The 14,818-nt window shown below is 39.9% G+C and overlaps 2 protein-coding genes across 4 annotated transcripts in view; both read left to right on the top strand.

Moving 5' to 3' along the window:
- LOC139732963 (uncharacterized) overlaps positions 1 to 14,818 on the top strand; it is a 70,876-nt gene that overhangs the window by 39,576 nt on the left and 16,482 nt on the right. The gene's annotated exons all lie outside the window — the stretch shown is intronic.
- On the top strand, positions 7,596 to 10,503 carry LOC139732969 (uncharacterized). Its single transcript, XM_071643808.1, has 3 exons — positions 7,596 to 8,021; positions 8,705 to 9,118; positions 10,492 to 10,503. Exons 1-3 carry the CDS (start codon positions 7,677 to 7,679, stop codon positions 10,501 to 10,503), a joined length of 771 nt encoding a protein of 256 aa, XP_071499909.1. The 5' UTR covers positions 7,596 to 7,676.

Below are 14,818 nucleotides of genomic sequence, written 5' to 3'. Positions count from 1 at the left end.
TCGCAGGTAAATGTGTAATTAATGTGCTGCCATGGTAATGAAACAAATTCTATGGAAAACTCGAAATCTGATTGCATATACAGGCCCACAACACAAGACTTCCTTGCATTGGCAGTAGCAACTAAGACACTGTTCAAACATGTGATAAAATTCCACCTTTTTACTGTGCACACTTACCTACATAGTACCTGATACATGTGTGTATTTCACATTGGAATATGGATGCAATATTGTACTATGCTGCAGGGCAATGAGTAAAATAATTGACAGTAGAGCAAGCACTTTAGAGTGTACCTGGTGAATGTCACTACAATTTTTGAAAGCTGCAAGTTTACCTTGAAACCCAAATCTATAAATATTGATATGGCATCGAATATATGTAGGGTGTATTACATTACATGTATTGTATAATTTTGAGCACTCAGTTTGTACTGTGCTTGCATTAAGTTAGTACACAATGTCAGATAACTCATATCAGATCATGGCATTAAATGCATAATACGTTGCTATTCTGTTTGTTACATGATTTTGTTAATCTGACTAGATGTTAAATTGAACCATGTAAGCACTGAGGTGACCATTTTTGTTGTACATATATTCCTTTGCTTATCCTGATTTTCTTGTGTTTGTCTTTGTAACAACAGTATGTGTCTAAATCATTGTAAATCTCAAGTCTCATCCACCTCCAAGTATCCACTCTTTCCTGCTCACTTTATTTCATGAACTCTGTACTGCTCTCTTCTCTCAATCCTATTCTCTCCTTCATTATTCCTGTTCTACAAAAGTGCATGTGGGCCCTAATACTTTTTGAGGTTTGAAAGATGAAATGTAAACAACTGATTTGTCTTATATTGTGATGTATGCATTTCTGCCAGGAATTTGCACTGAATTGAATTATTTTTCAGTTGTAAGAGATGAGAATATCTATGTTTATAGAAATTAGGTCCAAGATGCAAATTACATTGGTGTTAATTATCATACTTTCATCATTCACAAAATCTATTACCATTACTATATTGTTTTGACATCTCATGCGTATCCATTTAGATTTACATAGTTGCTCATACAGTGTCAGACCATTGTGAATTTTCCTTTTACTTGTCAATGTGCTAGCTGTGTTGAAAAACAGAATAATATTACTTCCCTTCGCAAATGTGAACAGTATGCATATACACTGTATTTTATTTCAGCAACAGGCTGCCATATTAGATCACATCAAATGAGAACGTATATATTCTAACAGTTGTGTGTATGCCTTGGAAATCTACTGTCTGTTAAAATTCTTTCCAGATTTCTGAGAGCCGTCATTTGGTGGTTTAGTACAGATGTGTGAATTTGAAATCCAAACTGTGATTATGAAAGACTGTTTGTTTGTGTGTGTGTGTTTAATGTTTTTTTTTGTTTTTTGTCTAAGGGGACGCAAAACCGCCGTGAATTTCTCCCCCATGCATAACACTAACATTTTGGAGAGTGAAAAATGCTTTCCTGGTTTTCCCATAGCTAGGAGTATGTGGGCGACTTTATTATGGTCCAGTTGTGAACCACATTATACTCTGCACACGTAGGTCTAAAGTACGTTTGAGTAGGAGTGTGAATGGTAGGCATATTACCTAATACTTATCCGTGGCAGAATATCCTATTGACGGTGACTTCCCCTCACCTTTCCAGAAAGAGTATGAAGTGGGACAGATATCAAATCACACATTTACATTTCATCTGTAGAGTTTATCGGTAAAGATTGGAATGACAAGTAAAGAAGTATGTTGCTGTTTATTGTTGTTGCTTGTTTTGTTTTGTTTTGTTTTTTGGGAGGGGGGTGTTGGTAAAGAGCTCATCTTTCATACAGTTGGCTACTTCGCCGACACCAGGAAAAAAAAAGTAGTAGAAACAGTGTATTCACATCAGCACGAAGTAAAGATAATGACATTTCTAGATATTGACAATTTTCTCAGATCGCTGAGTAATCGGGTAAAAAAAGATCTGGACACAACGAAAAAACAAACACACACACGATACAAGGTTGCACGCTTCTACATGATCGGGAATTACATCGAGATATTGTGGCGCTTTAGGATGCGCACGCTGTTATGCGATGTGCATGTTATCACTATACGCTGTATCTACAGTCGTCCGATCACAATCTTATCACGGATGCCCCGTTCAGAAAGCTGTTATGAGTGAGATGTGCCCCGATGTACGATTCGACTGTGGGTCAGCAGTCAGTCAACTTATTAGCATGCAGAACCGAAGAAATATACTGTGGACCTCGAAGATTCATTCTTCTTTTTTTACTTTTGATTTTCAAAGTTGTTGTTGCTTCGTTATTCTCACTTTTCTTCATCAGCGAGCCCGTGCTTCTGTGCCTCCAGTGCCCTGGTTATGACCCACCATTTCCCTCTCCTCTCCCCTCCTACCCCCCCCCCCTTGTCCACCTCGGACTTACTACCTTATTCACTACTATATCTTTCTATCCTCTCATCAAGTTTTTCCTTACAAGAGAGCCGCCATGTGTTTGTTAATGTGCGTCCGTATGTGTGCATATATGTGTGTATTACTCTGTCTGTCTTTTTTTTTTTTTTTGCTACCGCTTAGGGAAATTTGTTGTTGTTGTTTTTTGCAATTATATATTTTTCTCTATGAGGGGACTGCATTCTAATACTACAAGCTCTGCTTTTTAGCAGTCCCCTCCATTTCCAGCAATATTTTGTATGCATTTACCACAGTGACGTAACTGTTATTTGTATCTCTGTTGATAATTTGCCTGTATCTCTTTTACAATGTTATTCTGTTCATCGCATTGTGGTATTGATTTCATGACGTCTGTGTATATGAGCGTTTCTTTGTATTTTTTATTATTTGTTTGTTGGAAGTGAAATAAATCAACTTGAACTTGAACTTGAAGAGCCTCCTCAACTCACGGTTCTTTTGCAGCAATGCATTGTATAAACAAAGACGTGCTGATTTTTCAAAGGATTTTTCTTGATGTCCTTGCTTTTATAGTCCGTCTTCCTCCAGTTGTAGATGATTTCATATTCTTCGAAATTCTGCTATGTCCTCTTCCTCCTCTTTCAGCATCACGTGCTGAACGTATCGATCAGGTGCATACTTATGTGACTATTTTTTACTTATTTTCGAAGACAAAAGGAAGATATATCTTCAATTGTAACTATCAGTTTAATCCTTTGAGTTATGCTCCTTATTAATGGCCCAAATTGCAAACTTTGCCCGATGCGTGAGCAAAATGGGTGCCATGCGTGAGATCGTGAGACAACCCCTAAATGCTTGAGTCTCACTCAGAATGCGGGACACTTGGCAGCTCTGATTTCTGCGTGCATATCAGTAACAAAAGGAATATTTTGCAGTTTCCTTGAACAGTCTGTGTTGATTTTTTTTTTTAAAAGCAAAAAGTTGAAAAGCTGAGATTCCGGTACTGATTGTCCAATAGTCTTCTTGCATGTAACGAATCCTTGATATCTTTGATTGTAAGTTTCATTTTGGAAAAGTGATTTTGTTAAGTCTCAGACCAAGGGGAATGTATTCACGATATACATGTGCATATTATGTAATTGATTACTAGTTAACTGCAGGTGTCCAAGGGGACAATTTAATTTGCATATTACGCGCGGCAAACCGCTCTAGTGTAAATAGCGTGCCGCTGCGCCAGAGAGTAGTGGCAAACCGTTGCCGCTGCCGCTGCCGCGAAACCGCTCCAATGTGAACGGCCCTTTATAGAAACGAGATGATTTTCAGTTATATAATGGTCGTAGAATTCGTACGTTTTCGTAAGAATGTCTTGAGTTATTCTTTCGTCAGACTTACGGGCATCTTACGATTTCTTTTTGTCGTAAATTGGGCGTACCTGCAACTCACGTCCCTCTCAAGTCATTCGTAAGATGATTTCACCATTTTTTGTTTATATTTTGTCGGGTTGTTAAAAAGACGCTGTCGAAGTTGAAAGTTTTATACTTCAAGATGGGAGTAGTGCCAAGAAGAATATAACTGCAAGTGCATCTAGAAATAGAGGAGGAGGAGATTTTTTTCTCCAACCCTCCTCTTCTCGCTCCTTCCCCTCATTTCCCTCCTTTCTTTTCTTCAACTTCCCCTTTTCCCTCTGATTTGCCTTCCCTTTTGGTCCCATATTTAGCAGAGATGCTTTCTGGTCGAACGCCTAGAACAGAGTGAGGATTTGAACTTCGCGCTTTATACCCCCTAAAACTTAACAGTTGTACAAATTATGTATCTACTCCTTACGAGTCCCTTACGAACGCCTTACAAACTCGAAGAGTTGTTCGTAAGTACGCCGTACGAATATCTGTCCGTAAGGCGTTCTTACGAAAGACGTAAGAGCCCTCTTTAAACGACTAAAGCCCCAGTCACATAATGCTCTGCGTCCGACGTTACGTCCAAAAAAAGTCATTTTTTCTGCGGACTGCCGCGGATCCCTTGCTGTCACCAGAAAAAGATTACATAACATACGCGAAGAAATGCGGGCGATGCGGACAGATACGACCAGATGTGGATACTTGCGTCCACTTGCGGATGATCTTACGAATTGATACGTAAGTTGATCTTTCGACTTGCGTAAACATCCGAATACTTCCCAACATTTGCGGAGAGTTACGAATATTTGCGGAGAGTTACGAATATTTGCGGATAGTTACGGATAGTTACAAAGTGCAATGACTAATTATTGACAACGTGGTTTTCCCCTGTGATCCCTGTTCAGTCAGTGAATTCTGCTAGTCATGGCACCAAAGTTTCCCGTCAAGAAGCAAGGTAGTAGGGCTAGGGGGCGGCTGAAGTGGACAATGAGGAAACAGTCGTCCAAAGATGAGTCAGGGATGGAGGAGGAAACACCAACAACTGATGGAGGACCAAGCAAAGTATGCAGGCACGGTGGGCGGAAACTCACATGTCACGGTAAGCTCCACGTGCTTTTAACCCCATAAAGCCCAAGGGGATACATTGTGCCCCCCCCCCCCCCACGAGATTTTCATTGGCCACTCCTTCGCCCTTTATCCGATTTCAACCAAATTTGGTGACTTTTCATAAAATCTTATTGCAAACATTTTGATATATAATTTAGCTATATTTGATGTTGCTGGTTGCCATGGCGGCAACCATAAACTGACAACCATGTCAGTCAGATTTTGCATCTTTTTTTTTTTTCTGTTCCCATTTTATTTAACAGCATTACAGTGGATAAAATGGGTGCTTCTTGGCTGAAATTTGTTGAAGGAGCAAAATTTGAAGTAATGATGGTCCCGGAAAGTATTTCTTATTATTTCTTTTGTTTTTATGTGACAAAGGCATACAACAATAGATGTAATAGAGAAAATTGAAAGCGATAATACTTTCGAAAGATTGCCCTTCTATTTTGTGTTATTTTTATTTCCTTACCCAAGTTATGCCTCTAATATCATTATTTTATCATATTATCAATTTGCAATGTTGAAATTCCACTATTATGCAAATATGAAATGTCATAATAATACATCTGGTCACCTCAGGTGTCATAATATATTATTATGTTGACATGAATAGCGCCTCCATGTGGTGACCTTGAGAAATTTCAGCCATAACAAATAATAGGACTCCACTTGGTTATGATCTGTTACAAATGTGAAAATGATTGGTCTACAATAAGACATATAAAATGGGGATAAAGAAATTATGCAGAAAAATTATGTTTCTTACATTTTTCCTATGTATTCCTTTATATTTTAGAATATAGCGCCCTCCATGGGTGACCTTGACAAAATTCAAATGTATGATCGGGTAGAGTATGAGTTACTCTACCCATGTGTCAAATATGACGTTGATTAAAAAGTTATTTAGGGGGAGCACAATGTGCCCCCCCCCCCCCCCTTGGGCCTGCGAGGGGTCAAAATAGCTTGGGCTTAGTAGGGTTAATATAGCTTTATACTGCAAGATTTCTTCGTGATTTTTACTTCAATTTTAAATTTCATGCCCAGTTTCGTTCATTCATCTCACTAATCTTGTTTATTCTCTTCATTTCACAGACGAGACAAATGACCAAGCGATCATGAAGGCCCAAAGGTTGACCAAAGGATGAGGCCAACGAGGCAGAGAGCGTATCACACGAGGCCCACGATGAGGCGCACGAGGAGACGCACGAGGAGACACATGAGGAGGCCCACGAGGAGGCCCACGAGGAGGCCTACGAGGAGACGCACGAGGAGACGCACGAGGCACACGAGGAGGCGAGCGAGGAGGCCATGAAGTTGGCGCAAGAAGCGGCCCACGAGGAAGTGAGTAATATGGCAAGAGAGGAGGCTCAGCAGATGATCGTAGAAAATGAGGCGCAGAACGTGACCCAGGAGGAGGCTGATAAGAAGGAGTTCCCTGTACAAATTCAGAGAAGGAAGAAACCGAAAGAGCCATCCTGCCATCTCAGTAATGAACAACTAGATGATCTCCAGGACTGGCTCACCAGGAAGCCAGAACTCTATGATCTCAAGGTATAATCTCCTCCATTTCTTTCATGCTGCCATTGTAGAATTGACTGTTTACATACGTGTTAGTAGAACAAAAATGAAGAGTTTGTTCACAAAAAAGGTCAATTTTTGAAGATTTTGAAGTACGGTGTCTGTCATAAAGTTCAAAGTAATACCTTTTAAATGATATATTGTTCACTATTATAAAGGTACAATTTTGAAGTTATAGTCAAAAGAAGCAAAACTTTTCCTATTATTCTCTGTATTTTTCTTGACCTTTAATCGCAAATATCTCCATTTGGCAAGTATGGACTTATCGGTTTTTGCAAACAAACTCTTCAAATATCTATTCATTTATTTGTTTGTTTGTTTGTTTGTTTGTTTGTTTTGACAGAAATTCAGAAACAGAAATAAATCCAATGAAGTGCCTTTTGTTTCTCCTTTATTTTCAGCACCCCGATCACATGAGACCCCCGATCCAGACGCCAGATGGTGACGGCGAAGAAAAAGAAGAAGAGGAGGAGGAAGCAGAGGAGGAGGAGGAGGAAGAAGGAGAAGGACAGGAGGCCCATTCATCGAAAGCATCTGTCACCCTGTAGGTTCTAGTATACTTTGTTTTTTCTCTCGTTCTTTCCTTCCTTCATTTTTTTCTCGTGTTATCTTCGGCTTGACGCAGCTGTGTCACATTCGTGTGTGCATTCTAGTGGCCACATACCTTGACGGATTTTTTTTTTTATTATTCATGTTTTTATGGAGGTTTATTTTGGTAATATCTCCACACCTATAACTTTGGGTGATGCTCCCCCCAATGTTCTGTCTTTTATAGGGTGAAGTGTTATATTTTTGTGCGTAGTTTGTGTGCGTTCTGGAGTCACATTTGTTATCGGATTTTGTTCAAATTCGGTATGGGGTTTACTTTGATAATCTACAATAATTTAGATTTTGGATGTGCTGACCCCGGTGTTCCGTCTTTCATAGGGTCAAAGTTCATGTTGTTGGTAAGATTTTTTGTGATAAAACTGACCTACACATATGCATCAAATGTGATATCTCGAACATTGTTAAATCACTGCTCCCAATGGTACACAGTACCTTTAACCATTTTGCTTGCTTATCATTTGTCATCGTTTGTATTTTTGCAGTGCTCCAATCCAAAAGAAGACGCAAAAGAAGAAAAAGAGCAAGAAGGATGAAGAGCAGTCGGAAATATTGCGGGAGATGAAAGCGACTATGCAGCAAGGTTCTACAATCCGCGCGGAAATTCAGGCGATGCTGGATGTTGGAAGGGGTCAACACGGTCAAAGCTCTCCGAGATCAAGAGAGAAGAGCTCATTTGGACAGTATCTTTATTCCGTATTGCCTACCATCCACGACTCTCTGTGGCTTGACTGCCGGTTTGAAATCAATAAGGTCCTGGACAAGTACCAGCGTAAATCCAGAGATTTAGAACGCGTCCAAGCAACCATACCTCAACACACAGCTCGGACACAGCAGAGTACCTCCCTGGGCCAACAGGTTGTAGCACATCAGCTTCAGCAGACGTTCGAGAAATCTTGTACACCGGTTAGTATACATTACACTGTCCTCTTTTAATGAATTACGGACACTCGCACACACAAACGCACACACAAATACAGACACACACAAACACACAAAGACACATTATGCAAACATATTATGTGACTGACACTGACTTGCCTGACACCATTACTCACGTGATTATGAAGCCTTTTTCACAACATATATATGTTTATATGTTAGTGCTGTCATTATGTGTTTTTTCCTTTTCTGTCTATTTATGGGCTTCCATTTCTATTTCTATGTTGTCAATGTTTCTAAACATTTGTTCTATCTCTATTTTTTTCTTTTTGTGCTGTTACAATTATTTTCGCTGTTGTTGCTTCAGACATTTTCAGTTGCTGTTCTGATGCCGATTGTTACCAATATTTTCACTGATTCTTTCTCTCCCGAGGGGCCCACACTCTACAAGTTTCGTCTGTTCAGTGGGTCCCTCCGTTTTACGCCTTGTGTACGTTGATATTCCACTTTAACTCAATTTACTTCAGGCATTGTAATGTGTCTTTACTGTAAGTATACAAGTACTGTTTTACTCTGTTAAACTCACTTTGTTTGTTTGTTTTTATACGATTTCTTTCACTGAAGAAAGAGTGATGTATGTTATGTTATTTTTTATTGTCGAAAAACGGAATAAACTTGAACATTTAATTTTCTTTTTTTTTTCCCAGTCTCCGATGCGTATGGGCTTAGCACAGTGGCAGTACGAGTATCAGCGGCCAGAGCAGACATACTTATTTCCGGAGGGCCAGACTACTTTCACCCCGCAACAGATGGCACTGTTTGATCAACCCAGGGCCACAGCTCCAGCTGCTCTGGGAGTTCCACCAGTGCACACCAGGATGGTGCGGGTTGTCAAACCCCCACTTGTACAGACCATCATTGGACCATCAGCAGCTGCAACAAGCACAATCACCACGCCTGCCACATTTGTTATCCCTCAAGTGCCCACGAGTTCTCCAGAGGTCTCCAGATGCCATTCAGCATCCACTACTTTCACAGGCTCGGAGGATTTCTTAGCATTCAATAGTGCCCTCGGCAGCGGATCTGGACACATCGCAGCAGGGCGGAGATGCGCAAGTCAGGTCTGTCGCCTCAGACAGTTCATTCAGCAATCTTCTAGGGGGTGGCATGAACATCAGTGCCACCGAATTACAGGACATTGGCAACAACGTAAAATCTGGTGTGTAGAAGCAAGGATAACGAGAGTGTTTAATAAGGATCAAGGAAAATACCGATCAGATTTTTTTTTTTTAAGGATCTAATGTATGAATGGTCAGGCTCTTTCATGATAGTATCCAAGTATGTCATATATAAGACTTCTAGACGAGGAGCAAGAATAAAGCAGATCAAAGCTTAGTTGACGTTGAGCATTTAGAATGAATGCTTTCACATTCTTTTGCAGGTGTTTGGTGCTACTTTCTTTTCTGGTACATTTTCTTAGTCAAATTTGTAAGGTAAGGGTAGGGGCTAGCAATAGGATCATTTGGGCAAGGATACAGGATAAAGATTTGGGGTATAATTAGGATATAGGATTAGGGTAATGCTAATCTTAACTCTAATCCTGGTCCCATAACCTCAGCCCTTCAGAAGAAATTTAGCTTCAAACAATACCTTTCTTTTGTCAAGTTTTACGAAGAAGGAGTATCTTATAATGGTATAAGTAATTTTTTTTTTTTTTTTTTTCATGCGGGAGAGTCGGCGGTTACATATGTGCAAAAGATCATTTCATTCGCTGGGACAGAACATTATATCCAACTAGGTGACATGCATAGAATATTGCAAATATTGATCCCCTCCTCGAAAAAAGTGGGGTTTCATGATAAACGGATTGGATTTTTGTCCCTCAAACCCAAAAATATTTTTTGAAAAAAAATGAAAGAAATATGTGTTATAAACAGCAAACTTATCACATATTGAACTGTCTTATATTGTAAACTGGAAAACCTGTACATGTATTTATGTCACGTACAAGACTTTCCGTATTCCTTCGATTTGTTTTACAGCAATGAAAGAAAGTGAAAATTTGAATTTGGAAGTTTGATTTTTATTTGTGCGACTCAAATGTGAATATACATCATTAAGGCGCAGAATACATGACATAATTATACCACAAACAAAATACAATATAGATCGATAAGTTAAACAATAGAGTAAGACAATAATGATTTACAGACATGGAATACACAAACTACGTTTTCGGTAAGAATGTTCATGATTTACTGGGTTGTGTTAAGGAGACTGTTATACATGTAGTTCAGTAATACTTAATGAATTTCCAGATTTAACAGAAACCAAAAACAGTTGGACTTTAAGAACACCACCATCCCCCAACGAGATACAATGATTATAAGAAATTTAATACGCATTCCATGGAGTTTGAAGTTTTTAGGACTTTAGAGAAATACTAAATTCGTTCTCATTTCATATATCGCTGTCCCACACCCTCCCCAATCAGAAAAGTAAATAAAACGCTGTCACCCCACCCCTACAAAAAATATTGACGTCTTTTGAGTGACATACGTTCAAAGAGTGCAGAAGAAATATCAAGTTCAGCGCAAAGAGTCAACCGGTGTCGTCTGTAGGTGCAACCTAAAGTGACCAATGTGGGAGAAACTTCATAACTCCACCATGCGGTTCTGCCACCCCACAGCTCCGACTGTGTTGTAGTATTCCTTCAGGTACATGCGCTGCAGCTTGGCAACACGGGTAGTGTGGTTTCCCACGAGTCTCTGTTCCATGTCTTGCATGTTGGTGTCCTGTCGCCACTCCCCTGGGATGATGTTGCGCTGAGCGTCCTCACGGTCAAGCAACTGGTTCTGTTCCCCGGGAATGCGCTGCCTGAAGATGTTGTGCAAAATAACGCATGCCATCACAATATTAGTGACTGTTTCCGGCCTCTGGAGCATCTGTGTCAGCATGCAGCGGAAACGGCTCGCCAATATGCCAAAAGCATTTTCAACCACGCTGGACAATCTGTAATTGAAAATCCTTTCTTCATGACTGAGCTCTCTAGCACAGAACGGCTTCATGAGGGTGGTCTTCAGAGCAAAGGCACTGTCTGCAATGATGAAGCAAGGGACCGGCCTGTCAGTTCCTGGCAGGGGTTGTGGTTTTGGTAGACCAAGGTTTTCATCAACAGCTTCCTTGAGGGTGGACCGGTTCCAAATCTGGGCATCGGAGGCGGCACCAGGGGCACCAATGTCCACCCATCGGAACCTGGATAATTCGAAAATAAAGTGGACATAACATCCAATATTCAATTTCAAAATTTTCAAATCAAGCTGGTATCATTTTTATGGGACAAAGCTTTATGGAAAAATCCTCATTTGTAATATGTATTTATATGTAATGAAAGTGATATGGGGGATTGTTTTATAAGATTTAATGACAAGTTGTTGCTAGTTTTGATAATCAAAGCAAAAATGACACGGTGAATCACTACGAGTCTTTGATTTCATTAGATTAATCGGTTAAAATAACTTTTTGTGCAACAAAGACATATATTAGCAATGCTAATTAACATTTTGTTAATCACATACTATTAGTTTATAATAAAAAAATAGAAGATGCTCGTATGTTCAAGCACAACGCTCCAATTTCATTCTCATGTCTATGAACATTGCTATAATTATCAAAGTAACAGCAGCTTTAAAATTAGAACTTTCTCCACTAATCTGGTCAATCTGTATACATGCACATATTAAAGCAACATACAATGCATTATGATATCTCTACCACTAAGTAGATTCGTAACAATGGTGTTAGGATGATGTCATGGTGTTAACGGGTAATAATCTATAGCCCACCTGTAGTCAGCGTCGACTAAAGCCAGTAAAGCTACAGAGAAAAATCCCTTATAGTTGAAATATTCTGAGCCGCTGTTTGGGGGGCACCTGATGCGGATGTGCTTGCCATCAAGAGCACCGATGGTGTTGTGGAAATTCCACCGGGCACCGAAGCGGTTGGCTATCTCCTTCCACTCCTCTGGGGTTGTGAGGTTCGAGATGGTTTCATCACCATACTCTTCACATATGGCTGTACACACTTCTCGAACAATGATAGAGATACTGTTGTGCGGAACGTAGAACATGTACATGAGAGAATGGTAGGAGTCCCCAGTGGCTACATAGCGCAAGGTGATGGCAAGCTTGAGTCCAACCTCTAAGGACTTCCGCCACCAGGTGTCATACTTGCGCAGACGCGGAGTGAGACGGTCCCGCATCTCAGCGAAGAGTTCTGGACTCAGGCGAAGAAAGTTCTTAAAGGACACGACATCCTCAAGCCTCAACATATCCAGCAATTGACTGTAGGCACCATGCTCCGGTCGTAGAGTGAGCCAATTCCGAACCCACACTGTGCGAGGTTTCCGATGGTTGGTGACGTCCAGGTACCGTGCCACCAGGTAGGCCGTCCTCAATTCAACGTCTTCAAGGGTCTGCAGTGCCAAGTAGATCTTCGCCAATTCACGTCTGTCCATGGCGATAGTCAGAAGGGAGCACGTGGAATATTGAGGGAGCCTGTTGAATGTATAGTGGCCCATCAAGCTAGTTGAAAGGCAGGGCACTTGGTGTTGGGAGTGAAAAATGGAAAACGTCATAGGATGCAATTGTCCGTAGCATCCGTAAATGCCCGTAAATGTCCGTAAGCGGACGTACGTGTGGTGATGCGTTAACTTGCGGTCAATTTTGAATACTTGCGGAGGACGTAAGCGAACGCAAACGGACGGGAGGTAAATTTGTTTGCGGATGGTCTGCGTCCTAGCTACGTATAGTTACGTTCAGTTACGGATAGATACGTTTGGTTACGGTTACTTGCGTAAGTCTGCATCCGTGGAGTTCCTCTGCAAAATTTTGAACAATTCAAAATTTCGCAGGCTTGGCGCCGTCATTTTGCGATTCTTTACGGATGAGTTACGGACAATTACGTCTACATACGTCCCTGCGGATGCCTCCGTCCACGCTGCGTCCCTCTGCGTCCACTCATTCGTATCTATCCGCGGCGGACGTAATCCATCGTAAAGCACTGTGTGACTGGGGCATTAAGGCGTTCTTACAATCATCGTAAGAATTCAAGGCTTCTTGAATTGTCTCTCGACCCTACAAAATCTTGCGTAGTTCTTACAATGTTCGTACCACGTTCATACGGTCGTCTTACGAAGAGAGGGTTTCGTACGAAGTTTTAAAAAAAATCTTGGACAAGACCATCGACCAGGCTACGAATTTACGAACGGTCTAAAGCCCCAGTCACATAATGCTCTGCGTCCGGCGTTACGTCCAAAAAAGTCATTTTTTCCGCGGACCCCCGCGGATCCTTTGCCGTCACCAGAAATTTGTACAAAACATGCGGGCAAAAAATGCGGGCGATACGGACAGATACGACCAGATGCGAATACTTGCGTCCACTTGCGGATATTCTTACGAATTGGCACATAATAGATCTGAACACTTGCGGAGAGTTGCGCATTTTTCGGATAGTTACGGATAGTAACAGATTGCTATGAATAATTATGGCAAGTTGGTTTTTTTCTTACGATCCCTGCTAAGTCAGTGTATTATGACAGCAAGGTTATCACATTTTGGACTGTCTTACATTGTACACTGGGGAAAACTGAAATTGAATTACTTACAAGTTGTGAAAAAATCGTAATCCTTTAATTTACTTTACAATAATAAAATATATATGAAATTTTGAACTTGAAGTTTGAATTTTGTTTGTGCAACTCAAATACGAATAAACGTCATAAATGTAAAGAATGTATGTGACCATGCATCACAAAACGAACAAAAAGTCGCACACACTGACTTTGTGTGAGGACTGAAAATAGGTGAAATGGGTCAAACGAGCCAATCTTGACTTGGCTACCCTGGGTAAATAAGGCCTTATCATTATCATTATCATTATTATTATTATTATTATTATTATTATTATTATTATTATTATTATTATTAATAGTATCATCATTATAATTATTAGTAATAATATTATTATCACCATTATTACTATTATTATTATTATTATTATTATTATTATTATTATTATTATTATCATCATTATCATTACTAGTTTCAGTTTAATCTGATAATCCCCTCATTGTTGTTACCCCGGTGGTTTCCATCCTGTTTTTTTTTTTTGTCCCATTCATCGCACAACCAGCACGGCTTGATAAAGACTAAGCGCTTGAATAGACACACTACTTCAGAGTCTCTTTTCTTAGTTCCCACTTTTCCTGAGTTTGTGCTTTCTTTCCAATATTTAGATAGGTTAGGAGAGTCCATTTGATTTGAGTAATACATCATTTTAAAGCTTAAAGTCTGCTCTTTCAGAACATGCTCCCAACTAAAATTTCATGCGTGGCGACTTTTTGTGTGTTTTGTGCTGCAGGGTCACATACAACATCACTATTCCACAAATAAAATACAATATAGATCGAAAAGTTTAACATTAGAGTAAGAAAATATTACTTGCAGTCATGGAATAGACAAACTGTGGTTACGCTGTCGTTGTTCAGCGATATTCATGACTTACTTGGTTATGTTTAAGGAGATATTTATGATAAAGCAGTGCTTATAAAATTTACAGAAAAAAAAAAGACATCAAAACCTTCAAACATCCCTCCCACACCCAAGTACAATATCAAGTCATCTCTTGAAGTAATGTATTTTCTGTTTGAATTTCTTGTATGCATGTCATTTTGTAATGCACAGTAGAGTATATTATTATAGTAGCTGCGCAATATGAATGTCCTTTATTATTATTATTAGTAGTAGTAGTAGTAGTAGTAG

Source organism: Diadema antillarum, unplaced genomic scaffold (assembly GCF_040938485.1).
Source record: "Diadema antillarum isolate AM-2024a unplaced genomic scaffold, OU_Dant_1.0 seq00000457_RagTag, whole genome shotgun sequence".
Classification (NCBI taxonomy): domain Eukaryota; kingdom Metazoa; phylum Echinodermata; class Echinoidea; order Diadematoida; family Diadematidae; genus Diadema; species Diadema antillarum.
This window is presented reverse-complemented; position numbering and strand designations above follow the sequence as displayed.

What these genes read in the sequence shown, in the direction of transcription:
- LOC139732969 (XM_071643808.1), top strand. Translation starts at nt 7,677, where the DNA reads ATGAAAGCGACTATGCAGCAAGGTTCTACAATCCGCGCGGAAATTCAG. An exon ending in TCGAGAAATCTTGTACACCG is followed by an intron (nt 8,022 to 8,704) that starts GTTAGTATACAT and finishes TTTTTTTCCCAG; the next exon opens with TCTCCGATGCGTATGGGCTT.